Source organism: Tympanuchus pallidicinctus, unplaced genomic scaffold, assembly GCF_026119805.1.
Source record: "Tympanuchus pallidicinctus isolate F22 unplaced genomic scaffold, pur_lepc_1.0 scaffold14, whole genome shotgun sequence".
NCBI classification, from domain to species: Eukaryota; Metazoa; Chordata; class Aves; order Galliformes; family Phasianidae; genus Tympanuchus; species Tympanuchus pallidicinctus.
The window spans coordinates 2,173,245-2,201,180 of record NW_026294659.1 but is presented as its reverse complement, the minus strand read 5'-3'; the positions used below and the strand labels follow the sequence as shown (position 1 = coordinate 2,201,180).

Genomic DNA, 27,936 nt, shown 5'->3' with positions numbered 1-27,936 from the left:
TGGAGTTGTATTGCTTTAATAGCAGTGAGCTGCGTGCATACTGGCACCACACATTGCTTTGGAAAGCATTACAAAATGCCCGTCACTGCTTCAAAGGAAACTTATCCAAAGATCGTACTTTCTCATGCCATGGTTCTTGTCCATAAACAGGAATTCTGCTGAATGTGCTAGGCAGATATGCATCGGTTTTTGTCATGTGGACTTGACCATAATATGTCCTCTATATATTTTCTTCCTTTAATACAAGCTGTTGAGTTTAAGTGGCTCTGATATCCAAGACTGTTCAAAGTTTCCTCCAGGCAGAGTAAACACTAGCTTGAGAAACTGCAAAGGTAAGTTTCAGTATGATGCATTACTTCAAAGGTAACATGCCAATCTCTTTTGCAAACATTGAGCAATTAAGGGATTGAGTAATCTGAGGTGAGGATAATGATCACCAAATCTTCTCCTCTCATCTGACATGCTTAACTGCACCTCTCCTACAAATACCAATCACAGATCAAACTTCTTCAGCAGTTCTAGCACTGAGAATACCTTTTCTAGTCTTGAAGCAACACTCTTTGCTGTTCTGGATCAGTGTTCAGCAAGGTTATTTCTACTGTTTGCATTCTTTTATACCTCTTTTTCCTTGCATAAGACCAAAATGCAGGACATTGTTCTCTTTGAATAGATTGACCCATCCATGTCCATTTGCTTGCTTGCCTCTTTTTTCACATCTCTAAAAGAACACACAAAGCGTACAGAGGATGTAGAGGGTCTGCAAAGAGTTGCTTCATCCAGAGACTTCCAGCCTACTCAATCAATTAAGAGAAAATAGTCTGATGTGTAGCGGGCTTGACAGCTGCTGTGTTCCTCTATGTTAGCCAGGAAACTTTTGAGACTAAATTTTTAAGGTTTGGATCAGTTTTCTCAACTCTTAGGCTTCTATGAATAGGATTCTTCACTAAATATTAAGTCTTCAGGGTTAAGCCTGTTAGCTCTGAAGAAGCACGTGACCCGCTTCTTGTAAAAGGATTTCTGTGGCTCTGGGACACTTTTTAATGGAGGTCATTAAAAATCTTGCTCTTTTCAGTTTCTTTTTTTATTAGAACAGACCTATTTAGTCTTTGCATACCAGACATACTGGAAAGAGAAAAGCCACTAGAGATCAGCATATCTGCAATGTGTTGGAAGTCAGAAGGCTGTACTAGACAAAAAAGGAATTTGCCAGGGGTCTGGCCCTGTTCCAAACACACATGAGTTAACCTGTACCTGCTGAATGTTTGCAGGAGGCAAGGCCAGATTAAGAAGGGAAACAATTAAATAACAAATTAGGCGTGACAGCCTACAAGGGTTGCAAGACTTGAGGAACATGGCTGTCAGAAGTACTGAGGAACTACCTCTGCCATCTATACCCTCTTGAAATTGCTGGTGCTTATCACTTGGAAAAACTGAAACCATAATAGTTTTCTTGTGAAGCTGTGGCAGGTGTATGCCAGCAATATTTATGAGGAGACCTCTAGCCCTAAGCTGTCAGACTGCAGAAAGAAGAGTGCTAAATTCTAATATCTGATTTACAAGTCTGGCAGCGCGTGCTGCTCACATGGTATGTGATTGGAATAATGATGTGTCTGCTCCTGATCTCATTAACCCTGATTTAATCCAGGATCTTATTTCATTAATGCTTGCTAACTTTCATACAACTGATTACACAAACAAACAGAACCCTAAAAATCTCATAACACTGTAGCTATCTTTCCAGATAAATATTTTCATGAACCCTTTTTTCCCTTGAAAAAAGTCAGCTTGTCTGACTTCTAAAATACCGATGCATCTTCTGAAGTCTAGGTTGTAATTTTTTATGTACTGGAATTACACAGTGCCTGCCCTATCTGTCTAGGTTCAGTGGACTTCTCTGTAGAGCCTTTATAACACCCTTCGAGGGTCGAGGAGTTGAGCTGATCGAACAGAAAGACAGGTCTATGGAAGAACAATAACAATCAGTGTAATTTGTGCAATGGGTTTCATGGCACAGTTCTTTATCCTGGAGCATAGAACTGTGTGATTAGAAAATTCTGTAGGAATTTGTATGATGTGTTAGTTGGAGAGAAAAATGGCTGTTTGGACCATCACCAGTGCTTTTTTTTAAAGCGGGGCTGAAATGAAAATTTGAAATATTCTGCAGCTGTGCTACACAAAAACAGAATACAGCAACTTTTGTTCTTTCCCCCCCCACCCTCCTCATTTAGAGAAGATAAATCCTTTCATAGAAAAAAGAATCTTCCACATGATTTTAAACAGAGAATGCAGGGCCCAATTGAATGAGTCAGTTAATGTTCTCATTAGAAAATCCTGCTGTTAAGGATCATCTGGTGTGTGATAGGATTCTGAACAAGGGATTTGTGCTACTTTGTCTCTGAATCTGTGTTACAGAGATGTTTTATCTGGTTATGCAACACGTTACATTTTGTGATAATGTCTACTATGGCTTCTTTCTAAGAATGTGTGTTGTCTCTTACTCTGTACTGGTTTATCTACTTGAGATTGTGTGGTTGTAAGAAGGGGGAGAAAGAATAGAGATACAAACTTGGAAATTCATGGATTCAAATATTATCTTGTATACCTTATCAGCTTTGCTTTACAGGTTGATATGCACAGGACTTTTTATGCTGACAGCAGATATACAGCAAGAAATATCAATCTAAAACTGTAACCTGTAACAGCAAGCCTTTTTCATAGGACCAGGTATCTGGGGTGGGGAGCAATATTAACATGCAAACTTTTGGCATGTCTCACTCTGAAGGAATGAGAAATGACAATGTATATCCTAGCAAAGGGCTGTGAAGATTATCAGAGGGGCTGGAGCACCTCCCCTGCAAATACAGGCTGAGGGAGCTGGGCTTGTTCAGCCTGGAGAAAAGAAGGCAGCGGGGTGACCTCATTGCAGCCTTTCAGTACCTAAAGGGAGCCTACAAAAAGGAGGGGAATCAACTCTTTGAAAGGGTGGATAACAGCAGGACAAAGGGAGATGGTTTTAAGTTGAGGGAAGAAAGATTTAGGTTGGATGTCAAGGGAATGTTCTTTACAGAGAGAGTGGTGAGATGCTGGAACAGGCTGCCCAGAGAGGCTGTGGATGCCCCGTCCCTGTAGGTGTCCAAGGCCAGGTTGGATGGGGCCCTGGGCAGCCTGCTTAGTACCAAATGTGGAGGTTGTTAGCCCTGCTTGTGGTGGGGGGGTTGGAGCTTCAAGATCCTCGTGATCCCTTCCAGCCCAAGCCATTCTATGATTCTATGAAAGCAGTGATACTTTTGGTATTTCAATGAAAATGGAATCTTTATGAGAATAAATGTAATTCTGTTAAAAAATGGAATTACTTGAATAACTTCTGTCCTCTGGAGCTGGACTGGAGTGGAGGCACACTGCACTTGTGTCTCCATGCTGTGCACACAGATACACTGAGCACATGCATGTTTCTAAGCACATATACAGATGCATGTTTGTTTTGAGACCACTGGGCAGCTGAAACACGCGTATTGGGCTCTGTTGTTGCCAAACACAGCTGAAAGACAGAAGATCCAAGCTGATGAAAGTCTGGCAGACCTTCCACTGTCACAAAGATTATGGAAGTGCAGGAGGAGGAACAGGCTGCCAAGTGGGAAGCAGCTTGCCAAGCATCTTCCCCATGGCGGTTCTTGCCGCAGCATTGCCTTGTGTGCCCTGAGCCCCACTACTTACAAAGACCACTGAATATGTAAAACAGAAAAAATTCTCTGCCCCAGACTGAAAGCAGGGGAGGAGTGTGTGTGCTGCAGGGTTCACTGGTAGGTGCTAGCAGTCTGCTTAATGACAGTATGAACTAAGGATATCGCTTCCAGTTCACCTGCAGATTACAAAACCTGCTTCAGCTGTACAGTCTCTTTTGCACCTTGTTAAGGGTACAAGTCTGTACAGAGGCAGTTGTAACCTCTGTAAGATTTCAAAAATGCAAAACTCATATCTTGTTTAGGTTTCAGAATCTTTTGGTCACCATCTTCACTGTCTGATTGTGACAGGACAAGGAGGAATGGCTTTAAACTAAGAGGGAAGATTTAGATTAGACATTAGGAAGAAATTCTTTTTGCAGAGGGCAATGAGGTGCTGGCACAGCTGTCCAGAGAAGCTGTGGTGCCCCATCCCTGGAGGCACTAAAGGCCAGGTTGGATGGGGCCCTGGGCAGCTGAGCTGGTGGGGGCAGCCCTGCCCGTGGCAGGGGCTGGGGCTGGGGCTGGATGGGCCTTGAGCTTCCTTCCAACCTAAGGCATTCTGATTCACAGTGCTTCACCCATGCATGGTTGGATTCTGTGCCCCTGTTCTGTTTACAGTTTCTGTCTTCTGCACCTCTTAAGTAAATAAATTTACAACAAGCTTCTGCTTTTATACTTTTCAGCTCCCTGGGGAGCCTGCATATGAAAATCTGCAAACTTACTCTCTTTCAAAGTCTTCTTTAAAGGTGTCTTATTGCAGCACTTACAAAATGCTGCTGAGTGCTTATGCACCTGGCCCGTGCAGATCAGTTCTGCTTCTCTATGCTTCCTGCCAGCTGCTGTTTCTGTTAACCAGTTGTACTTTTTCTTCCACCTGGACTGTAACATCTTGGAAATAAGCACTTGGTATTTTTCCTCTGTGGTGCAGCATCTGTAGATGCCATTGGAGTACATGATAGAGAAGACTTGGAACAGAGCATTGGGCCTGGACCACTTTGCATTGCTCAGAGTGACAGCACTGGGGTTAGGGTGGGGCTTGGGGTCCAACACCCAGCATTGCATGCTTATCTTATTTATTTTTTGTATTTTTTGTAGTTGTAATTAATTACTAATTATTTGGTACACATTTGTTAACATATGCTTCCCACTTTATTCCTTGCTGTTTCTCATCCTCTTTTTTTTTCCCCTTTTATTCTTTTTTTTTTCCTGGTAACTTCTGAAATAAATGGTAAATGAGAATATGAGCTGTCTCCTTTTGAAAAGAAGAATGATGACTGAGGCTAACAGCACGGAACAAGGATATTGTCTTGACATGAATGGATGCAGGATAAAACCTCGTATTCGTATAAAACCAGAGCAGAAGGATTGCATAAGGCTTGACAAATTTGAGTTTTGTTTATTATAAAATATGCACTCAGCTTTCTAAAAGCACAAGGCTTTCTGCATATGCAAGTGCATATCCTATCCAAAAGATCTTTAATTATCAGAAGAAAATATGAAAGATGTAACAAAGCTGTTTCAGAAAAGGAAGAATGTGGAGACTGTTTAAAAAGAGGGCATTTGGTGTGCTGCAATGTACTCAGCAATTATGTATAGGGGAGGAACAGAGAGATTGGAGTGTGGAAGGTCAGAGTCTCCTGGGAGCTGCTCTTGGAAGGGCACCTTAACACTGCCATCTTCATCTGTGTTAAACAAGGATGTTGGTCACTGAGAATTCACCAGCAGTTGAAGAAGAAACTGGTTTTACTCTGCCTTCTCTGGCACAGCAGGCTTGCAGTTAGGGTAGCATACACTGCTTGTAATAATCAATTTGTAGGATAGACTTCTGACTGTGGGTGGATGGGCTTCACGAGTTTATTTGTACCAGGAAGGAGTAAAACAAAAGCTGGCCTATTTTTTATGTGATGCAACAAGACAAAAAGGAGGGCAAGGCATGTCAGAGCTTTTATCCTTAATATGTTTTGTTCTACATACTGCTGCTGTTGGAGTGGAGAGGCTGTTTGGCCTGTAAAGCTCAGTCAACAAATAATGCTTTTCTGCATCAGGCCCTAAATCAGATAGAAATCATGTGAGCCACAGAAATAGACTTGATTTTGAAGGTAAGATGCAGAAACCAAAGAACTCATTGAGAGAGGCTTAGGAGGCTGTGGTTTACAAATAACCCCAGAACGAGGTGGTACTAGCACAGGCAGGAGGCTCAGGAGCTTTATTTAAAGATTGTCACATGCTTGATAGGCATCTGGGCAAGTGTTTGCTATAAACTAGGGGTAAGCAGACAGTGAAAGAGGAGGGAGGATATGGAATCCCGCAGTAGGGAACTGTTGCTTATTAGTTCAAGAGCATTACTTTGGTTGCTTTTAAGTTTAGATCACAGAATGACAGAATCATAGCAACTGGAAGGGACACTTAAAGACCATCTAGTCCAACTCCATTGCAGTGGGCAGGGAAACCTACAGCTCGATCAGGGTGCTCAGAGCACTGCCCAGCCTGACCTTCTGTGTCTTCAGGAATGGGGCACCCACCACAACTTTGGGCAACCTGTGCCTCACCACCTTCATTGTAAAAAAGAAAAAAAAAAAAAAATTATATCTGATCTAAATATCCCATCTTTTTGTTAGAAACCACTTCCCTTTGTCCTGTCACACGGGACCCTGCTACAGGGTCTGTCTCTTTCTTCCCTATAGCTCCCCTGTAGATACTGAAAGGCTGCTGTCCAGCCTCCCCAGAGCCTTCTCTTCTCCAGGCTGAACAGCCCCAGCTCTTTCAGCCTGTCCTCATACAGCAGTTGTTCCATCCCTTGGATCATTTTTGTAGCCCTCCTCTGGATGTGCTCCAACAGGTCCGTGTCTCTCCTGTACTGAGGTCTCCACATCGCAGTACGCCAGGTGAGGTCTCACCAGCACAGAGTAGGGGGGCGAGATTACCACCCCTGACTTGCTGGCCACATTTCTTTTGATGCAGCCCAGGATAGAGTAATAATTTTGCTGTTCATAGAGTTCAAGACTTGTGCTGAATTTTAGTGCTGCCACCATGTTTCTGATTGAAAACAATTTTCACATTGATGCTAGTTCAGTTGCTAGGAAGGTTTGTTCCAGCTACATTGTTTATTTTGTAGTAAAACTATGAGAGTTTTCTCGATATTGGAATTACCTTTATATATAAGTACATTTATAATTACTCAGTACCTCTTAACTAGTGACAGTATCAAAGAAAATGACTTGGGAAGACTGAACATTGCAGCATTCAGCAATTGCAGAGTTGTATTCTGAGGTTTCAGTATAAATGGGTAATGGAATTTGTATACTCTTTGAAGTTGCAGAATGTTTTTTGCAGGAAATTGTGGTGGCAGTTGTCTCTTGAAGTGTAAAGCGTGGTTTCTGAGAGAAGAGATAAAAGGAAAAGCCTTCTCAAGATCTGGCATTGCACACTGAATCTTAGAGGGGTCAGAATGCTTCTGACATTTCCATTGTCATCTTTTGATAATTTGAACGTGTTGTGCAGTTTTCCCATGGGCGGCACATGATTCTGAGTTCTTAATCCTACTCCCATATTTGGCTTCAAGCAATGTACAGGCTGTAAAAGCTCGAGTTGTGAAAGCCTCATTATTTTTCAGCTTTTAACTCTCAGTATGAATGTGTTTTGTTTTCAAGAAGTTTTGAGTGATTCTGATTAAACCTCTCACCTGCAGAATATAGAATCTCCTTGCATGCAAAAGTCGTATGTAAGTCACTTTGAAGTATTGTAGTGATTTTTCTCATAACTTTTCATGGCTCCCAAAAAATATGGGGAATGAATGGCTGGATGAAACATTTCATATTTACATCAGCATAGAACAGCATTTCATTGCACTTACTGTCATGGAAAGGGTTGCAGCAATTTCCTCAAATAACTTCGGTTGAATTTCCTGTAAAGGTCAGAACTGTAAAAAAAAAAAAAAAAAAAAAAAAGTCTTGAAGCTTTCATGTAGTGAACATGGCAGAAGTTCTTGGACTTTGTTATCAAGTACTTTCTGAAAGAAACATTGACTGTAACTCTTGTGAGTGGCATGATTCAAGAACTTACTGTAAATTAAAGGAAACGTTTTGATAGATGAGCACGAACTTCAGCGTGCTAGGCACACAGATAAGACTTTTTCCTCAAAAGGTAATGGGTGATGAAATTCTGAAACCAAAGCTAAATCCTAAAAAGAAGATGAGAAGTTACGGGTGGGCCAAAGACTTTTCTCCTTGACAACTATTATATTCCCATTTTGTTTTTCTCCCCAGCTTGACAAGGCATGAAGGCTGCTCTGTCAATGAGTAACAGTTTTTGAAAATACTTATGAAAAGAGGAAAGTTCTTAATGTCTAGATTTCCTAATTTGAAATGGTCATTTAATAGGGCACAGATATACAGGTATTGTGTTAAATTTTGCTACCTGGTGGAGTTTTATCACAGTCAATACTGTAGTATTCTAAAGCTCACAAGCTTATTGAGATTGACTTAATATTTTTCTGTGATTTATAATGGTTTGGGATACAATTAGAAAAGATCTTTCATACCAGAAAGAACTGTTCATCATGTTGAAATCACTCTAAAACCCACATACACAGGAGATGGAGACTGAATCTGTGGAGACTGCTTGTGGCATCGGAGAATCTGATTTAAATTTAGTGGTTGAAATGTGAGGTTGCTTACTTCAGGAGTTCCCAAGGAATAGCTCTGGAAAATGATCTAATAACCTGCAATTATCTTTGCTTGGGCTAGGAAAAATGCAGCGTTTCGACTCATGAAGTTTATACTGGGCACTGCCTCAGAATCCAGTATAAAAGGGTACCAGAGAAGAGGTTTTGAGGTACTTCTGAAGCTATTGGCTCTGTGAAAGTGTACCTGTCTGTGGGCAGGCCATGCAGGGCTCTGCATGGATATTTGGTGAACATAATTCTGGAAAGGGCTTTCAAGGTCACTGACTTTGCTCTGTCTTGTATCACTACAAGTTGTTCTTGCTATGTGGCTTGGAGGAGATTTCAGCATGATGTGGATGTCCTGCAGTACCTGTCCAGTCCCCATTGGCCTACTTAAGAGCATATTGGCCCATAGAGGGTTGGAGTTGTAGCTAGTCAGAGAGCAACTGTATTTGCTGTAATCAAAATACCACCAAGAAGCAGTGCAAAAGTCCTATTCAGAATGGAATAGGATGGTTAAGTTGGAAGGGAACTGTCTGACCACGTCAGGGCTAACCAAAGGTTAAAGCATGTTATTGAGGGCATTGTCCAAATGCCTCTTGAACACTGGGCTTAAAGCATCAACCACCTTACTAGGAAGCCTATTCTAGTGTCTAACCACCCTCATGGTAAGAAAGTGTTTCCTAATGACTAATATGGTGAAAACCTGAAGGAGATCCATCATGCTGTGTGGGATGATAGAGGTTGCTGCTGTACTGTGATGTACAGGAGGGCAGCAAATATGTAAGAGTTGAAGGACAGCTCTCAGGGTCGAAGTTTTCATTTTACTGAGGGAGGAGTCTGTCCAAAGCCACCACCTGTCTCTAATGTCTGTTCAATGGAGAGGATTTCATTGAATTTGCAAATTACATGAAATAGAGAGGGTCAGTTGACATGCTTGAAGTCAGAACTGCTGTCCAGAGGGACCCTGAAGAATCCCGGAAAGGGCAAATGCCCTCCTGCCCCTGGAAAATAGGAATCTCTGGATACAGACTGGAGCCCTGTGGGTTTGAGAGTAGCTCAGCTGAAAAGGGCCTGTGGATCCTGCTGAACAGGAGCCAGTCTTGTGCCTTGGCATCAAACATTGCCAGCAGTTTCCTGGGCTACGTAACAGACTCACAACCTGCAGATTGAGAGAATTGGTATTTTCCTTTACCTGGCACATTGCTCTACATCCAGAGAAGAGCAACCACTTTTGATTTCATCAGTACCAGAAAAAATATCAGTAGACTGGAGCAAGTTCTGCTGGGCATGATCCGGGGAGCAGACAAAAAGCAAGGTTCAAGCTGGGCATAGGGAACATGTTCTTCACAATCCATCAAGCAGTGGAGGAGGTTGCTTGTGCAATTGTGCAGTTTCTGTCTTTGGACATTTTTTAAGACCTGACCAAAGCTACGAGCAGCCTGGTCTGACCCAAGATGGCTGCTCTCCCTGCTTGGAGCTGGAGGATGGAGCAAAGAACACAAGAGTCCTCCCCTCCTGACCTAGGGCAAAGCTTGGAGCCAAAGCCTAAATTTTCTTGTGATTTTATTTTTTTTGGTAGATGGTGGTTAATAGACAAATGGCCTACCCTCTTTGATGTGACAGTTCCCTGTCCACGGGTTTACTTTCATGAAGCTTTGCTCCACCACATGTTTTCTGTGTGCTGCCAAAGAGGATGATCACCTTAAAAGGCTGTCAGTTGCAAAATGTGCTAGGGTTAGCAACAGCTCTGACAGCAGCTCTATATGCTTCTGCCAATTATGGAAACATTTGTCATATTTTCCTATTTAATATTTTTCTTCCTGCCGTGGTTGTTGTTTCTGTGGGCTTCTTGACATAGGGGAAGCAGACTTAGCTGTCTGTGCAGAAGGAACACTGAACCACGTTCTGTCCTGTGTGTCAAATGTACAGCTAATGAGTGGATAAACAGAATTTTTTTTCACTAGTCAGCTTTGGTAATCTTTAGTAATGGAACTGCAAAGCTGTCCTACAGTTTCCATGCCTAAATAAGGAATTAGCCCCTTTTAAGAATAAAAAAAAAAGTATCGGTTGGAAGAGTTACTGAAAATGACTTCCATTTTGTGACATTGCTACTTCTATAGATTCTTTGGGGAAGCGTTAGAATAGATGGTGTACACACAGAAGTTATAAGAAATCATGGGAGCTTAAGATTTAGAATATTCTGTAATACCTCTTTTTTTTTTTTTTTTTTTTTTTTTTTTACTTCTTTTTCTTCTCCCTCTCCACCTGCCTTTCCTTATGCAGGAAATAAAGAAGGACATGAAGAAAGAAAATACTGCCAACAAACCACCAGAGAAGCCTATAAATGAAATTTGCAATGGAAGCTCTTTACTGTTGTCTGAGACAATTATTAGAACCAACAGAAAAGGTAAAGTATACAGAATCTTAAATGCAGAATTGCATTCAGACCATTAAAAGAATGAAATGTAACCTTTCCTTGTTTATAAAACTAAAGCTAAAGTTTATTTAAGTGTAATGGCATAGCAAGAATATTAAAATTTTCTCATTCTCCTCTAGAATGGCATACAGATGCATGTATTATGTCCAGTATTTCCACATTAATTTTCACAGGCATCCCGTTCTTCTTAACAGAAATCCCTCCTAGATACATTTAATTAAGAAAAGCAATATGAACAGATTATTAAAGCTTATTAAAGTAATGAACTGACAGCTTGCATATGTGAAGCTTTTTGCATAGTTGTGTCATTCAGGTTATGTCATATTGAGGTATTCATGTTTTATCTGGGACAGAGAATGTTAAAAGAAAAAAAAAAAGACAATGTGGAAAATGGAAAGCTTAACACATTCGTTTCCTGGGAATTGTCTACCGCTGTCTTGTATTTCAGATCACACTGCTTGCTCTCTGTGCCTGGCTAGAATCCCATGGCAGATTCCTATGTATGGTTTTGAATTGTTTAAGGGAAAGCATCCAGATCTTCTGTCTCTTTCACTAGCTCCCACTTCCGCTCTCAGAATATCAACAAAACATAAAGTTGGCAATGTAACAGATAATGAGGTGGATTTTTCTTTAGGTTATTATATTTACGCATCAGTTTGTTTGCAGGAAAACGGCTATCTACATGGAAGAGATGGCCTCTTTTTTCCCAGGACATTTTCTTGCTTACTGTCTTATACAGGCTAATCTGCTGTCATTAATCATTGCCATAATGCAGTTTCCATTTTGGCGTGCCTTCTGTACTGTTAGGGCTATGCAGATGGAAATTTTCTCTTACATATGAGTGAAGATTGTAGTGTATGAGCTGGCAGGTTGACTTGAGGTCTTAGACCTTAAGGTTTGCAAGTGCAAGTGAGGAAGATTTAATAATTTCTGCAAAATATATGGCTTCCTTTAAAAGATAAGGGGGATTAATCTTTACCATTTTTGCTAGGAATAATGTCCCCTTAACAAAAATTGGAAAGAAATCTCAGCAAGCATTGTCTTCTGTGTTTACAGTGTTATCCTGAATCTGGAGACACATCCAAAATTCCTGCTTTGGGTCATAGTTTCTTCAAACAACAGAAGAATTAAATTACCAAGAATGATTCTTTTTCATGGCTGCTATACAGAACCATATGAGTGGTTGTGAAATTATCTAGGGATTAAGCCTGTTCCATATTGCTTCAGTTGCTATTTGGAGAAGACTAATAGCTGTGGCAGATGCAGAGATTTGGTTCAGTCACAAGGGGACAACACTCCAAATCTGAAAAGAGGAATAAAGGCTTTCTCCTCCTCCTTCTTTCCTCTAATTCAGAAACACTGAAAGATTCAGAAGATAAAGGAGGTTCTCTTTTTCTGTTTTTGGCTGGAGAAGACAAACTTCATATTTGTTTATAGACAACCAAGGAAAGACACATTGAGATCTTCAGTTTGAGGAAGGGATTAGATATAGAAATTAGCAGATCTCATATTAGGATATTACTGCACTGAATTTCATTAGTGGAAACTGCACTTTTCATGGCTACCTCTGTGTAGTGTTGATGTTGAGGTTGATAAATGTTCTGACTGCTTCTCTGTGGGTATTTCCATTGCTGCCAAGCAGACAGTTACAGTATGCCGTAATCTACTCCAGCATCCTGGCTAAGGATGCACCAAATATGACAAGACCAAAAGAACTTATCTTTTTTTCTGGGGTCAGTTTAAGCGTGGTGCTACAGCCAGCTTGTTCAAGTGAGTACAAACACACAAGTAGCTATTGTTGTGTCCAATAATCAAGAGTTTTCTAAGAGCTACAGGGCATATCTCCTTGTTGAGAGTGTTGTAATACGTTGCTGAAGAAGGAGCCCTAAAGGCCACAGGGATTCTTTTCTTCAAATGTCTGTGTACTGTGCTTTTTATTAAGCCCCATCTCAATCTGTTTATTGATCACAGAATCTGAACTGAGCTGACCTGAAAAAGACGTGGTTTTTTTTGTTGTTGTTGTTATTAGGAAACAAAGAAGGGACAAATGTATCTGCTGCAGTCCTTTGGCTCAAAATGGTGGCTGGAGATGCATTCACTCGATCATCACAGGGCTCAGGAAATGGAGGAAAAGACAGAGGAAGCAGTTTTCTTTCTTTTGGAAGACTGGAAGGGTTAAGGAGCTCTGTGTGGTTGTTAGTACATGTAGATGCACAGGAGACGCATTGGAGCAGGTGATATCAAGAGATAATCGGGCTCTGGAGAAAAGATGGTCACAACACGAGTGTAGAGCATCTGTGCAGATCCTGTCAAAGTCTTCCTACTAACTTGTGCTGTCCCAGAAATAGGAAATCTAGCAGGTCTGCTCTCAAGGAATTTGTGGAGTTACCTCCAAGGACAGAGATGTTCAGGAAACACGGAGATGTAGCACTGAGTGACATGGCTCAGTAGACATGGTGGGGATGGTTTGAGGATTGGACTAGAGGATCTTAATGATCTCTTCCAACTTTATTGATTTTGTGATCTAGATATCTGTAGCTACTGTTCAGCAGTGAAAATAGCAGTCAGTCTGATTTATTTGGTCAGGCAATGTAATTTTGCTGTTTGGAACTTCAGAGCAGATCTGGTGGTAGTAGGAATGAAGTATCACGTCAGTGTCAGACACATCAGTGTCTGCTACCAAGATGATAAGTGCTTTTGTATGGCTGTGGTGTTACATATTGCATAGTTTTGCTGTTTAAGTTGCTTGGCCTTAAATAAGTATCAGCACTTTAGCAGGCATTTAGAGCAGAAGAATCTTGGCCTCTTTGGCTGCTGGCTTGTGGAGAGTTTTTCCTTGAGAAATATTGACAAGTGTCCAGCAGTGGTATTCAAGGAAAACCGTTAAATTATTTGTAAGAAACATCTGAATAGCTAGAGGAAAAGAGTGGATTTCTGAATAAAAAATGATATTATGAATCCAGCTTTGTATCTTGTTTCTTGACGTAGTTATTCTAAGCACTGCGTCAGGGATTCTTAGGATAAAATCAGTGTAAAGTTGAAGCGCTTCTTTTATAGACTTGTGTCATCAAATAAGTCATGAACATTGCTTTTGTGGGTTACTGATGCATTCTAGGGAAAAAATCAAGTTGGCTTAATGCCACAAGTAGTAGCCAACTGTGTTAGTACTTCTATTACATACTGAGGGTGGCAGCTGTTTGTGGTACTGCTAATGATTGGTCACCAGCTATCAGTTACTCAGCTTTTTGTTAAAGATGGAGATAAGATGGAAGGATTTCATTTTGTCTGCTTTTCACTGAGAAAAGTAAAAACAGAACATTTCTCATTGTTTAATGTTTTTCAGTGACTGCATATACTATTGACCCAACAGAATTGTACAGTAAAAATGACTGCTGTGGTCATCAATACAGCTAATCTGTATTGATGCTCTTGTGTTTTTGTTTTTTTTTTCAGATAGGCAGCTTTATTTTCTGATTAATTCACAGAATCATAGAATGGCCTGGGTTGAAAAGGACCACAATGATCATCCAGTTTCAACCCCCCTGCTATGTGCAGGGTCGCCAACCACCAGACCAGGCTGCCCAGAGCCACATCCAGCCTGGCCTTGAATGCCTCCAGGGATGGGGCATCCACAGCCTCCTTGGGCAACCTGTTCCAGTGCTTCACCATCCTCTGAGTGTAAAACTTCCTCCTAATATCTGACCTAAACCTCCCCTGTCTCAGTTTAAAACCATTCCTCCTTGTCCTATCACTATCCACCCTTTTAAACAGTCATACCCCCTCCTGTTTATATGTTCCCTTCAAGTACTTGAAGGCTGCAATGAGGTCTCCCCGGAGCCTTCTCTTTTCCAAGCTAAACAAGCCCAGTTCGCTCAACCTTTCCTTTTTTTTCCCCTTTTTTAATTGCAGAGCGTATCTGAAATTACTCATGAATTGCAGATATTTCAGGTATCTCTTCTTCAGGCTTTTTGCAATACCTGAGTAATACGTGTCTGGGTTATGTTGCAATCTGATATGATCATGTATGGTGGTGATAATCATCAACATCTGGAAAACAGAACATCTTAATATAGCATTCCAGTGCGTTTGTACTCCATCTCTGAAAAGCTCAAAAAAGAACTATTTGAGATGTCCTTTTGCTTCCCCTGACAACTCTGGGCTAGTTTTAATGGTTACCTCAGGTGCTGCTCTATCAATCCCCATCTAAGGAAAAAGGCCATGGCACTGAATGACTTGTCTGAAACTGCCTGAATGTCAGCTGTGCTTTTCTTACATATGCTATGCCAGAATCTGTGCAGGATCGCTCATTTGCTTCTTCCTGAACCTCATATAACTGGTGTCAGTCTTTTATTGTATCCTTTCACTGCTCCAGAATTTTTTCATACAGAACTATTGCTCTTAATCTTCTGTAAAACTGAATTTAAAAAAAAAAAAAAAAAAAAAAAAAGTTTATATCCTTGGATTTAGTTAGAATTGACATTTTTGTACCCTGCTAATAACAGATCAGGAAAGTTTTCTCTGAGAGCATTTTTAGATTGGTGAAGGAAAACATGAGTAAAATTATTGCTATTGTTAGTGTTATTCAATATCATAGGAATATTAGTCAGACCTTGGATCAGGAAAACACTGGAAGATATCTCTTCTCTTTAATTTTTTTTCCATCATGATGAAATTCCATCTTTCCAAGTTAGCTTTCGAAATCCAAAACCGGATTGCAAATTGTGACACTATTTTACTATCTGCGTAAATTCTGTAAGATCTTCATCCATCTACAAAAGCATGTAATGGAAGCTTGCATGTAATGAGCTTAACTGTTAAATAACTAAGGGTTGTTTTATGGTAGTTTTGTTCCAATTTCTAAGTATTCTCTGTGTACTGCATTATTTTGTGTATCCGGGCATAATGTATTTTGCCTATACGTAGGTCATGTTGCAGAACTGGCACTGATTGGCAGTATGCAAACTAACAGCAATTGTTAAACAAGTAAAAATATTTAAGGAAAAGAAACATAGCCTTGCCAGGTGTATTTGTACTATACAAACTGTAAATATAGTCAGCGCTGAGGTTATTCAAGCCAGAAAATCTGGAGCAGCTCATCGTGTGTTACATGTTCTTCATCAGAGCCAAACACTGAAAGCAACAAAATTCTTTTTCTCTTTCTCTGGAGAATTAGTTATTTTTACTTTCCACTCTACATATAAATAATAAAGAGAATTTCCATCCTATCCTGAAAAGGGGAATTTGTTGAAAGTAACTGTGACAACATGATATAGTGTTTATATTGTGAACAAATAACAACTGCCTTTTGTATGGAAAACTGAGATTTAAGTCTTTTTTTTTTTTTTTTCCATAAATTTGAGAAATGGGAAAAGCATTTTACAAGAAAAATGCTTCATTTTATGATAGGGATAACGCATTTACTAAAAAGACAAACCAAAAGAGTTTTATATCTTTTAAGTGATGCATGCAGGCTATTAATCTGGTTATCTTTTTCAACAAAAAGGCAAACCTCAAAATTTCTGTCATAAAATCTTTTATTACTAAACCTAGAGCAAACAGCTGCCTTTGTCACATGCCAGTCATGTTTGATGAAGTGTCTGACCTTCAGTATGCTCAGCTTTGGTTTTTCTTTCAAACACAGTAGAAGGTAGAAGGCAGTAATCTGCCTTTTGATTGGATTATCTTTCTGCTGTTTATGTGTTTCAGACATGCAGACTGTGGTGTTCCCTTGCAAATACTTCCAACTTCAGAGAAATTATAATAAGCATGAGAAAAAAATTCCTTTTAGTTTTTAAGATTAGCTAATTGGTGCACAATCAGCTTGTACAACTGCACAAGAGCATACTTCTCAGCCAGTTAAGGTTAAAATATGCACACAACACATGACGTAAACCAAAATGAGACATAATTAATCACACAGGAAACTCAACTTTAGCAAAATAGTTTTTCTTTGTGTTTAAATACCATATTTGTATACCACCATTTGTATTTCATTTAAAAGTATTGTTTCTTGAAACTAAATATGTGGATAATCTTTAGTCTCAGGTAAGCAGTTCTACATAGAACGACTCCATTTTCAGTTTAGAGAGGCAGGAAAAGACAAGAGATTTTGTTGAGCATATAGATGGCAGCCAGGAAGAAACTTTGTTCTTAGGTATACCTGTGTGAGATCTTTGTCAGATTGATGTATTTGTTGTGGAGGAAGGTGAAGAAGGTTCCATTGCATCTCAGAGGAAAAATCTCTACTTGTTCCCTTTCAACTATTGAAAAATGGTATTACTATAAGGAGATAATGAGACTCAGGGGGTGTTCTGTTCACATTATTTAACGTGCAACCTGTGGATGGTACATGGGAAAACAATGAAGCTCTCCAGCATTTTCGTTTGAGGATGCTTCTGACATAAATAATCTTCAGTAGTGAAACCGAGGGGTCACAAAGCGTGTGGCATACAGCTAGTTTTGGGGCTGATGAATCAGATGTGTTCAGCTGAAGGACAGTTGTCCAATGTGTGAGTATCGTTCCTTGCATCGTGGAGCTGTACCTTTGGATTCAGTATCCTTTTATATAAATACATTTATGTAGCATGCAAAATCATAAAATTGTGCAATTTAAAATGATTGTGTTGTTTGTCTTAATTATTTTGGGGTTTCTTTTTTTAGTTCTGTCTATACTGTGAAATCTGCCTAAAATAGGCTTATCTTGCTGTGCAGGGATAGGCATTACCTCTGTTACAAATTTCAGATGAGTCTGACTTGTTTTGTTTTGTCTGGAAGAAAGATCTTAACAGTGTCTACTTAGCAACAGCAGAACAGGTGCTTGCTTTTTCTTTTCAAGCAGATCTTGTTTCCAACTCCTATTTAAATAGTGACTTAATATATTCAAAATATAAACTTTTTTTCCTGTGTTCTGGTCATCTGCCACCCTGGTTTTCAGTTAGTCTCATTAGGTATCTAGATTCCAATCACTTATTCCAGTGAGATCATTTACTTTCTTGTAATTTAATTTGCAGTATCCCATCTTATTTTTCCCTTAGTTCCTACCTTTCTTACCAGCTGCTGCTTCCTGGTTCTCTGCACAATGCACAAATGCTGTCCCTGATGCCACTGGCATGGGACTATAGTTTGTATCCTGAGGCTGTGTGCAGGAACAGCCTGTGGAAGTCAGTTTAAAAATGGTTTGAACTGGAATTCCAAGTTAATACTATTCTCTGGATACTTTGACTTAGATGGCAGTCTTTTTGCATATCATGTGTTTAGCTCTGGGAATCTCATTTATGGAGCATGCTGTAAAAATGTAAAATGCAGTCACTGCATCAAGGAGCTTACTGTGTATATGTGTGTGTTGATATAGATCTATGAAACAAAGTAACAGACAACTTAAAAAAAAAACTATAAAAGACAAGGGAAAATGCTGTTTTGAATGATTGCTAACAGTCTAATTTTTTAGATTTCTTGCAGATACGGTACATTTGTTTTAATGAAAGATTTAAATCTGGATCTACATCTGGAGAATAGGAGAGTGTTATGAAGAGAATCATTATGATATTGGAAATTTTACAGATGCTGGTGTGTACTGACATTGAAGACGAGGAATCAGTTGCCCCTTTCATACAGAAGTCTGAAGAAACTTAGAGGATTGAGTTATAGGATCAGTGATCAGGATTATAAGCAGCTTACAGGTGAAGCAGAGAGGTGGTTATGGAGGTGGATGAGGACATTTGTTAGGTTTGTTTTTGTATATATTTTTTATCAATGGGAAAGCAGAGTTAAGTGAATTTTTAAGGAAGAAATAAAGAGAGAACAGATGAATTTACGAATAGAGCTTACAAGGGTAGCTGAAAGAACTGAAAGAAAAAAGAGAAGAAGTGGTAGAGATTCCTCTAGTAATCTACACAGGAACGATGTAGGTATCTGAGCTTCTCAGGTTAAACTCCCTGTATATGAGAGAAAATAGATAAAAACAGGTTGTGCTCTTATCCAGTACTGTGTCAAAGTCGTCATATCCTGAAAGTGATTGTGCTTTGACTATGAGGAGAATACAGTATATAGTGCCCATATGGAAGTGCTGTAAGCTGAATAACCCACCCCTGTGTTTGTGTTCTGACAAAGTGAGCATGAGAAAAGTCTCAAAGTAGTTCTGCAGCTTTCTCTTAAAAGACATTGAATGGAGAGAGAATGAGAGAGAGAGAGAAACATGGAAAGTGAACTCTGGAGACAAGTTGGGATTGCTGGAGGGCAATTCAGGTAGCTTGAGGGTAAAGATTTAGCTAAAAGTGTGATAGACCTGAAGGAGGGTAAATAAATCTGTAGTTTAGTTCAAACTAATGGAATTTTTCTCAGTGTCCTCTAAAAAACATGAGTTTTTTCTCAGAGAAGACAGCAAGATGGCTGAGTGGATCTTAGGATGATGAAAAACAGACTTTTAAGTACAAGAACAAAATCAGTCGGGAAGATTCCAGTTCAGTGTGTGTGTGTAGAAGAATGCTGGGGTATGAGTAAAATGTGTTTTAGTTTGCACACTCCTATATTAGATGCACGATGCTATCTTCACTAAATTTTCAAACAGTCAGCAGAGAGTTACCTGTCCTGGCAAAACTCTCTTGCAGTATCTTCTGAACTTAGCAGGTTTCTCTAGCTGTTGATCATACTATGTATAACTGAAGATCTGAATGGCCAGTCTGTAGGCATCTGTTTTTCTGGGTTGACAGCAGAGGCAATGTCTGGATCATCCAAGGTAAATACATTAGCAAGTTCAGGTGCAAACGGTTTTGCTATCAACAGTTCCTACATTTAATGCAAGCCAAATGCAATGAAATAGTACTAAATGCTGAATCCTTCCTTGTTAAGGTAACAACAGCAGCAATTAGAAGTCTGAGGCTTCCTCTTTTCTTAAAAATAAGTTTTCCTATCACAAAAATGACTTTTTTTCCTCAAGCTTCTGTAGAAAAGCATCTCCTTGCAGCTAGCAGTTCCTTCCTGATCGCTGCTGTAGGAGTCCTTGGCCTCACAGGACTCAGCTGCCTTGGATCTCTGTCCTTGACCTGCTGCCCTGCACTCAGCAGTTCATGTCTCTCTCCTTCAGTCTTTCCTCTAGAAGTAGTGCTATTTTCATGGCTAACTTGGTTTGGAAATGTACAGGCTGACCTTTCTCCCTGCTCCTCTTTCTGTGATTGAGAAATGGCAGAAGATGAGCAGAGTGGCTCATGTGAAACCGAGCCTTACAGTGAGTCACTTGGGGGGCGGGGGAGAGGTCACTGCACACTCCCCAGTGACTGGCTAGGACATTCTGCACCTCATAGCTGTGATAGAAGAGAATCAGACTTTCTGTTATGTTAGAGAAGATGAATAAAAGGAATAATGCAGACATGCTCTTGAAAAAAATATATAAAAAAATAACCCTATCTGGAATTAAAATTTGGGGTCAATAGAGTGTACTTTCCTGTAAAAGCTAATACCTTTTTCACGAGCTCTGCCGCTTCGCTGTTGTGCTTTGAACTGGTTTGAGGATGCCTGTCTTTCTTGGCAATAATATTAATGAATTTGTGACTGCTAAGTTAAATACACCCATCTAAGTGTGCTCTTACATTGGCAGTCAGATCTGTAGCTCAGTAGCATTTTACTTGGCTTCTTGGATCATAGCTGAGGTGGTGCTGTGTTGCTTGTATAGAAACAGGGAACTGCTGTGCTGAAACCAGGTCTGTGTGGCTGGTGACATTTTCTTTCCCCTATCTGTAGGTGCCTGTGGGTAGTAATAAGAGCCAGGCGTGTTACAGTAAGTTAGGGCACTAATGAGTACAGTCAGGAAGCTGGAGCCTCCCGGCTTCTTTGACAACCTTAAAACCCTTGAATGATTTCTAAGGTTGTAAGTGAAAAGCAATGCCTGTCAAGAGCTCCTTTGGGTCTCCATCAAATTGCAGAGCCATGCAACTTGTAGATACAAACTGAAGACACAATTAATAAGTTTAAATGAATGGTCTGAGAATTTGTTCTTAATCTGTAAAGATGATTCGTGCATGTATATGAAAGTTTAATGTAAACATACATCTTTGTATTTTTTCTGTGATGTATTTTTTCAGAAATAGCTCCAAATCAGTTCTCCCTGCATTGAGAAAGAGTGACTTGTTTTGCTGCTGTTGAATCACTTCAGTGCAGTGAATGTTTTGACTTGTGTGTACTTGGACCAAAAGGCAACTACAATTATGGTTCAAGAGCTTCCCCTTCAGAGGGAATGACATTTGTAAATTCAAATTGGAATCAACTACTCAAGGCAGTGGTGTGAGAATGTACCCGTCAAAATGGCCCTGTAGCTTCTGTTAGGAAACTTCAACACTGTCTTGATGCTTTAGGAGACTTGAGCAGAGTTCTGCTTGGAAGTGCCCTGCAGGACCTCTGGGAATCAAGTGCCAGCCTGAGTTTTGGTTGAAAGTCAGAGGGGGAGTTAATTCTGAAGGCCTTTGGTGCTCTAACAGCAGGTGGGCAGCTCGGCTGCACCATGCTTCTCTCTCACTCCCCTTCCTCAAAAGAACAGGGGGACAAAAGAGGATGAAAAATTGCTCATGGATTAAGTTAAATTAATGGAAAATAAAAACAAGCGTAGGCCGTGCAGAACCAGAGGGAGAAAACTGTTACTCTCTAATTCCCATCAGCAAGTGATGCTCAGCTATGCCTCAGGAAGCAAGGGCATCAGTGATCTCCGTTCTCTTCCTTGCCCAGCTCTCATTTCTGAGTGTGTTGCCATACAGCACATGGTATCCCTGTGGTCACTTGGGTCAGCTGTCCTGGCCTTGTCCCCACCCCACTGCCTCTTGGGGTTACAGAGGGCTTTGGTGCTGTGCCAGCACTGCTCAGCAATAGCCAAAATGTGGGTGCAATACCAGCACTGTTCTGCTGCAAGCGCAGAGCACAGTATTGTATGGGCTGCTGTGTTGACTCCACCCTAGCCAGGCCCAACGCAATGCACTTCACACAAGTATTTTTCACCTGTTCTCTTCCCCAGTTCCCTTTCCTCTGTGCAGGTACGTAAAGATTACAGCTCTTTAAGCAAAACTTTACTTTAGACTGCAAGAAACAACATGAAAGCATTGCCCAGTATACTTAAGGCACATTGTTTGTGCTGATTTATGATCTGTCACTGATTCTGTGAAACATTTTGTTTCCAGCAATTGATAGAGGCTTTAAAAACTTCCCTCTGATGAAGTGACATGCCTGGAATGAACTTGTCACTACATTAATTTTAGTTTATCTTCATACTCAGCATGAAATACTTTGATTCATCTAATTAAAAGCCCTTGAAGTTAGGGAAGTTTGCTCTACTCTGACTAGATTTGAAAAACATGCAGAAGTAGCGGCCAGTTCTGGTAATGCACAGCTTGGATTATTTTGTGTAGGATGGCATCATTAACTACTTATGCTTTCAGTTTTCAGATTTTTGTTTGACTTGAATATCAAGATACTACGTATGCAGAGGGATATTTCTTGTTTCTACTGGCATGATATTTCCTACTTTTTATTCATTGAATATTTCACAAATGTTTGATTTTATTTCAAAATTTCCTCCCATACAGTCCCATACAGCATTATCTTCTCCAGCATGGCAAGTTGTGCTGCTGTTCACATTGCACTGTGATTTTTTTTATTGTATTTTTTTAGGATTATCTCACTGTTTTCTAATGCTACGTCACAGTTAAGATGAGCAGCTCAGATGTAGTAGTTTCTCCTCTCCATCTTTATGCATTTCCTTTTCAACTATAAGTGCTTACTTGAGCCTTTTTCTTATTTGATGTTAATGTACGGTGTTGTGTTCTTTAAGAATTCAAGACATGTTGCTGGTAGTGCTTATTTTCTGAGCTCCTTGGTAGGGTGGCTGTGCTTGACAAGGGGGTGAACTATGGAAGTGTTGACAAGCGACTGATTGTTGCTTCTTGGCCCCAAGGACAAAACTGCAATATGAAAGATTATTATTAGCTGTCACACAGCAAAAGCTATTATTTCCTAACTTCAGCACCTACTTTATTTAGAAACTGAAACAGAGGCAAGGCAGAGGTCCTTCTGGCAAGAAGCAGAATGTCAGCATGCTTCTCTGCATGAGCTGGGTAGCCTCGGAGAAGCTCTGTACATTTGTAGCTGTTTACCACAGCATTATTGTGGGATACATCTTCATGAATTTGCCACTAAGCTCTGTGGCCCATTCTAGAATATGGGCAGCACAAGGGCCCCAGGCCACCCATGGCAGGCTGAGATACCTCTGCTCCCCACCAGCAATACTTGCTTGCTCCAGAATCTGTTTTTGATGCTGAGATTTCTGGAGATTGAATTTCCTCCCCTTTGCCCAGCTCCAGTGCTCAGCCCGGTACTGTGTTTGTTCCTTGGGTTTCTTGAGCAGCATGCCGTGGTCGGTGACAAGGTGACACTGTGTTTAACGATCAGTCAGGGTACAGAAGGAGTCCCAGCTATCCAGTAGCTTGAACCTAAGCCATCGTAAACATTTAAGCAGTTCTTTTTTATGCAGAGTCATGCATTTTCCTGTTGGCTGTCATCTACTGTCCTTGGGGATGATTCAGTGATAAAATAACTAATTTAAATACCCTCACACAAACTTCAGTCATCAGCACCATTTATTTTAAGTAACTTTAAGTGCTGTCTTTTTGTATTTCCCTACTTCATTTGGTACCTTGTGTAGACTTCTGACAGATTACAGATGTCCCTGGTCTGCAGTTTGGTACAGAGCTCTGAATAGACTGCAAGATGCAGTGTCAGCCATTATTACTTTCTTTGTGCAACTACAATAATAAGATTTAATATTTTGTTCAGACCTAGGAATTCTTTGCTGGTCCACTGACTCAGCATAGTGTTATCATGAATTACATGGGTTGTCATTAGTTCTGGGAATTCAGAAGAGCTTAGGAAGTGACCAGGAAATGGTTTAACTGAAAAAGCTCCAGTGACCTAAGGATAACCAAGGTTCCCTCAAAAGCCTGGCAGCTACTGGGGAAAAGAAAAGTAATAAACATTGAAAAATTTATCTGAGGCTGTGGTTTCTTCGTCAAGCCAGCACTGCCACCAATAAATAAATATATAATTCCTCTGGTTTTCTTCTTTCCGTGCTCTAGTGCAGACATTTGGTTGCTTGACAGGCAGAATTAGGAGAATTTAACATTAAACTATGTGCAGAGGCTATTTTTAATAGCAGGGTCAGCTCACTGCCTGTCTCCCCATACTGTGTCAAAAACCCTTCACATGACAGCAGCAAACTAGAGGAAGCAGCAGTGCTGCCTTCTATTTGTTTGTGAATGAAAGTTGTTGTAAAAGTACTCTGAGAGAGTGATGGTTTGTCAAACTTTATAAGAGATGGTTTGTGTCATTGGTTCAAATTGGATGAGCAGGGAGCTCGTGCAGAAACTCAAAGGGAAGAAGAAGGCCCATGAAATGGAAAAAAGGGTCTGACCACTTAGGAAGGGTATAGAAATGTTGTCAGGGCCTGCAGATATGTGACGAGGAAGGCTAAAGCCCAGCTGGAATTGAATCTGGCAAAGGTGATAAAGGATAATAAAAAAGGCTTTTTAAAGTATGTTAACAGTATAAGGAAGACTAGGGAGAATGTGGCTCCTCTACTAAGTGAGGTGGGTGTTCTGGTAACAGGGGATGCTAAGAAGGTGGAGATACTGAATGCCTTCTTTGCTTCTGTCTTCAGTGAAAAAGCTCTCCCTTGGGAATCCCAGACCCTGGAGGTTAGTGAGAGGGTCTGGGGAATTGAAGACCTCCCTTCAGTCAGGGAAGAGGCGGTCCGAGAGCGCCTAGGCAACACCAATGTTCACAAATCCATGGGACCCGATGGGATGCATCTATGGGTGTTGAAGGAGGTGGCAGAGGTGATTGCTGAACCGCTTTCGGTCATCTTTGAGAGGTCTTGGAGGATGGGGGAGGTGCCTGAAGACTGGAGTATAGCCAATGTCACCCCGGTCTTCAAAAAGGGCAAGAAGGAGGATCCACACAATTACAGACTAGTCAGCCTCACCTCTGTCCCTGGAAAGGTGATGGAACAGCTTGTGCTGGATGCCATCTCCATATAAATGGAAGAGAAGGAGGTTATCTGTAGTCAGCATGAGTTCACCAGGGGGGAGGTCGTGCTTGACCAACCTGGTAGCCTTCTATGATGTTATCTCTGGCTGGGTGGATGGGGGGAGAGCAGTGGATGTAGTCTACCTTGATTTCAGCAAGGCATTTGATACTGCGCCCCACGACATCCTTATAACAATGCTGAGGAAGTGTGGGATAGATGAGTGGACAGTGAGGTGGGTTAAGAACTGACTGACTGACAGAGCACAGAGGGTTGTTGTTGGTGGTGCAGAGTCCGGCTGGAGGCCTGTAACCAGCGGTGTTCCTCAGGGGTCTGTGCTGGGTCCAGTCTTGTTCAACATCTTCATCAGTGCCCTTGATGAGGGGATAGTGGCCACCCTCAGCAAGTTTGCTGATGGTACGAAGTTGAGAGGATTGGCTGACATGCCTGAAGGCTGTGCTGCCATTCAGCGAGAGCTGGAGAGCAGGGCAGAAAAAAAAACAGATGAGGTTTAACAAAAGCAAGTGTAGAGTCTTGCATCTGGGGAGGAATAATTGCATGCACCAGTACAGGCTAGGGGATGAGTCTCCTTCTCTGCAGATGTTCAAGACCTGCCTGGAAGCCTACCTGTGCGACCTGCTGTAGGGAACCTGCTTTGGCAGGGGTTTGGTCTCAATGATCTCTAGAGGTCCCTTCCAACCCCTACAATTCTGTGATTCTGTGAAACATCAAAAGAAAGCAGATGCTGCCTTGTCTGTTTGAATGATCTGCTACACTCCACTTTTGTCTTGAGCTAGAGAGGTGTAGGGCTTGGTCAAGGTCCCACAGATCCAGCATCACAGTTGCATATCAGCTCTTTTTCTTCTGCCTCTTCTTATGACCACAGAACACTTTGGTGGATTCCATTACACAGGCAGCTGACATGAGCCAGAGGCTTATTTAGTCACAGACTTTAGTTGAGGAAGTAACTTCTAATTCGTGTGGTGAGTGTAATGGAAAAGGCAAGAGGAACTTGACAGCTATTTTTAGGAAAAGATAGTGTTTATCTCAGCAAAACTAGAAAAGATGTAGAGACATTGCAGACCTTAAAGCTAGACAGATTTTTTTTTTTCCATTCTAAGGTGAAAGAGTTTCTGTTTCTTTGTTCCCCAGTTGCTCTGTCGGTCTGACTAGTTCTTCAGTTACATTTTTCTTTCTGCTCCAACTGATAATCCCCCATGCCACTGAATGAAAATCTCACTAAAGGACTGAAGATGAAGGTGTCAGGAAATTAGGAAAGCTAATAAAGTGATTTCAGATACACAACATAAACTGAACAGCAGGATAACAGAAGTGCTTTTTCCTCATTTCTGTAGTTTACAGTAATTGTAATAAGTAGATAAACTGTCTCATTGCAAAATTTAATTATTCAAATAATGTTTTTTCCACTTCTAAAATAAAAACTCAAACTACTGGGTCTATTAAATCTCGAAGAAAATATTTATAACCGTGTTAAAGCATCATCCCAACAGCTGACACTGGGTTTGTCCTTGAAGACTGTTTGATTCAGAAGGAGAGGGAGCAGCCATCTAGTGCCAGGTGTGTGGATGCTGTATGGAAGGTGAGGTATGGAGCCAACCTGCCTGCCTTTCCTGGGAGCAGTCTAGTCAAGCAGAGCTTGGAAAACCTTTGTTTATGAAAGAGACAGTACTTCAAACCCATCAAGGAAAAAGGCCAGGCAGGTGAAATTCCCTGGTGTATTTAGGTAGCTTTGTTTCAGAGGCAGATAAATAACTTTACCAAAGCAAAGAGGCAGTTTAAGGGAAACAGAACACAAACCAGTAAATTGAAAAAAAGTGATCTGTTCCACCTAGACAGCTTCAGTTTGTTGATTGATGTGACATTAAGGTGCCTTGGGCAATGTGCAGTTGGAAGTCTGTGGAGGTAGCCCCATGCTAAGGCTAAGGTATGCTAAGGTATAGAAGTTGTGTGAATGCTGCTGGGGGAATAAAATATAAGGGTTTGATGGCAGGTTCAACATGGAGTCTTGGATGCAGATGCATTCTGGATAGACCTAGGAAAGCACTGTGCAACTGGATCACAGGAGCTAGTTCCACTGATAAGGAGTTCCTTCCTTGGTACAGGTCAGAACTGATATGAAGTTGTCACCATTCAGCTGTCAGGAGGAGAACTGATTGTGGCCCTAGAGGCAGAGCCAAAGGGTGGTATGCTGAAGTGTCACACAAGTAATGACACGTCCAGGTTTGTGGAGGAGGGAAATGTCCAATAGCTGCTGGATGAGAGAGGCTTGCAACAAGTGAGGTGACAGAGGATTTTGATGGGGAATTACGTGCAGAGGATTTGTGATGGTAGCTGTGCAGCTTAGGAGCTGCTGGCATTTGGTATTGTGTAGTAAGTCCGTGTTATTTCTGTATGGAAATATTTCAGTGTCTAATTTAAAATCCACTGAAAGCTAGTAAAAAATCTGAAAATGCTCAGTAAGTTAAAATCATTAGCAAGATAGTTGGTGGTAAATCCTTTGACTGAGGCAGAATGCTTATTTTCTTACTCACTTACTATTCTGAATATTATATGGGAAGTTACTATGCCATACATACGGAATAATTGCATGGAAATTAAAAGGTAGGCAATTATATAATAATATAATACATATTATATCATTATATACATAATATAAAGGCACAAAACCCAGTAATCACATGTTCTGCAGTCGGCTGTAGGAAGTTCTGTGCCATAAAACTGAGGATACAAGCATGAACTGTCCAAGTCAGGAGCAGGACAGAGCAATTAGTAATAGCACTTGTTTGACTGAAATATCTGCCTTTGCTCTGTTCTGGATGTGCCCCACCGTTGGTGTGGTGAAATTCATTGCTTCATTTGCAAGGGTGGCACAATACCCACGTGGTCATTTGAAGTGTACTTAGAAATCTGATGCTTATTACAGCATCTTTGGGACCCAATGATATTTAATGTGGAAGTGGATGCATTTTCTGTCCTTTGCAGTCTCTCCCTATAGAGGAGACAGCTTCCTAGTAGCTGTCTCCTTATGTAAGGT

The 27,936-nt window shown here is 40.8% G+C and overlaps 1 protein-coding gene across 4 annotated transcripts in view; it reads left to right on the top strand.

The window, feature by feature from the left end:
* SH3KBP1 (SH3 domain containing kinase binding protein 1) overlaps positions 1-27,936 on the top strand; it is a 215,703-nt gene that overhangs the window by 63,007 nt on the left and 124,760 nt on the right. For all 4 annotated transcript variants that reach the window (XM_052673762.1, XM_052673761.1, XM_052673760.1 and 1 more), the window contains one exon: positions 10,672-10,795. In XM_052673762.1, coding sequence (XP_052529722.1) covers positions 10,672-10,795 — 124 coding nt within the window. The remainder of the gene's footprint in view (positions 1-10,671; positions 10,796-27,936) is intronic.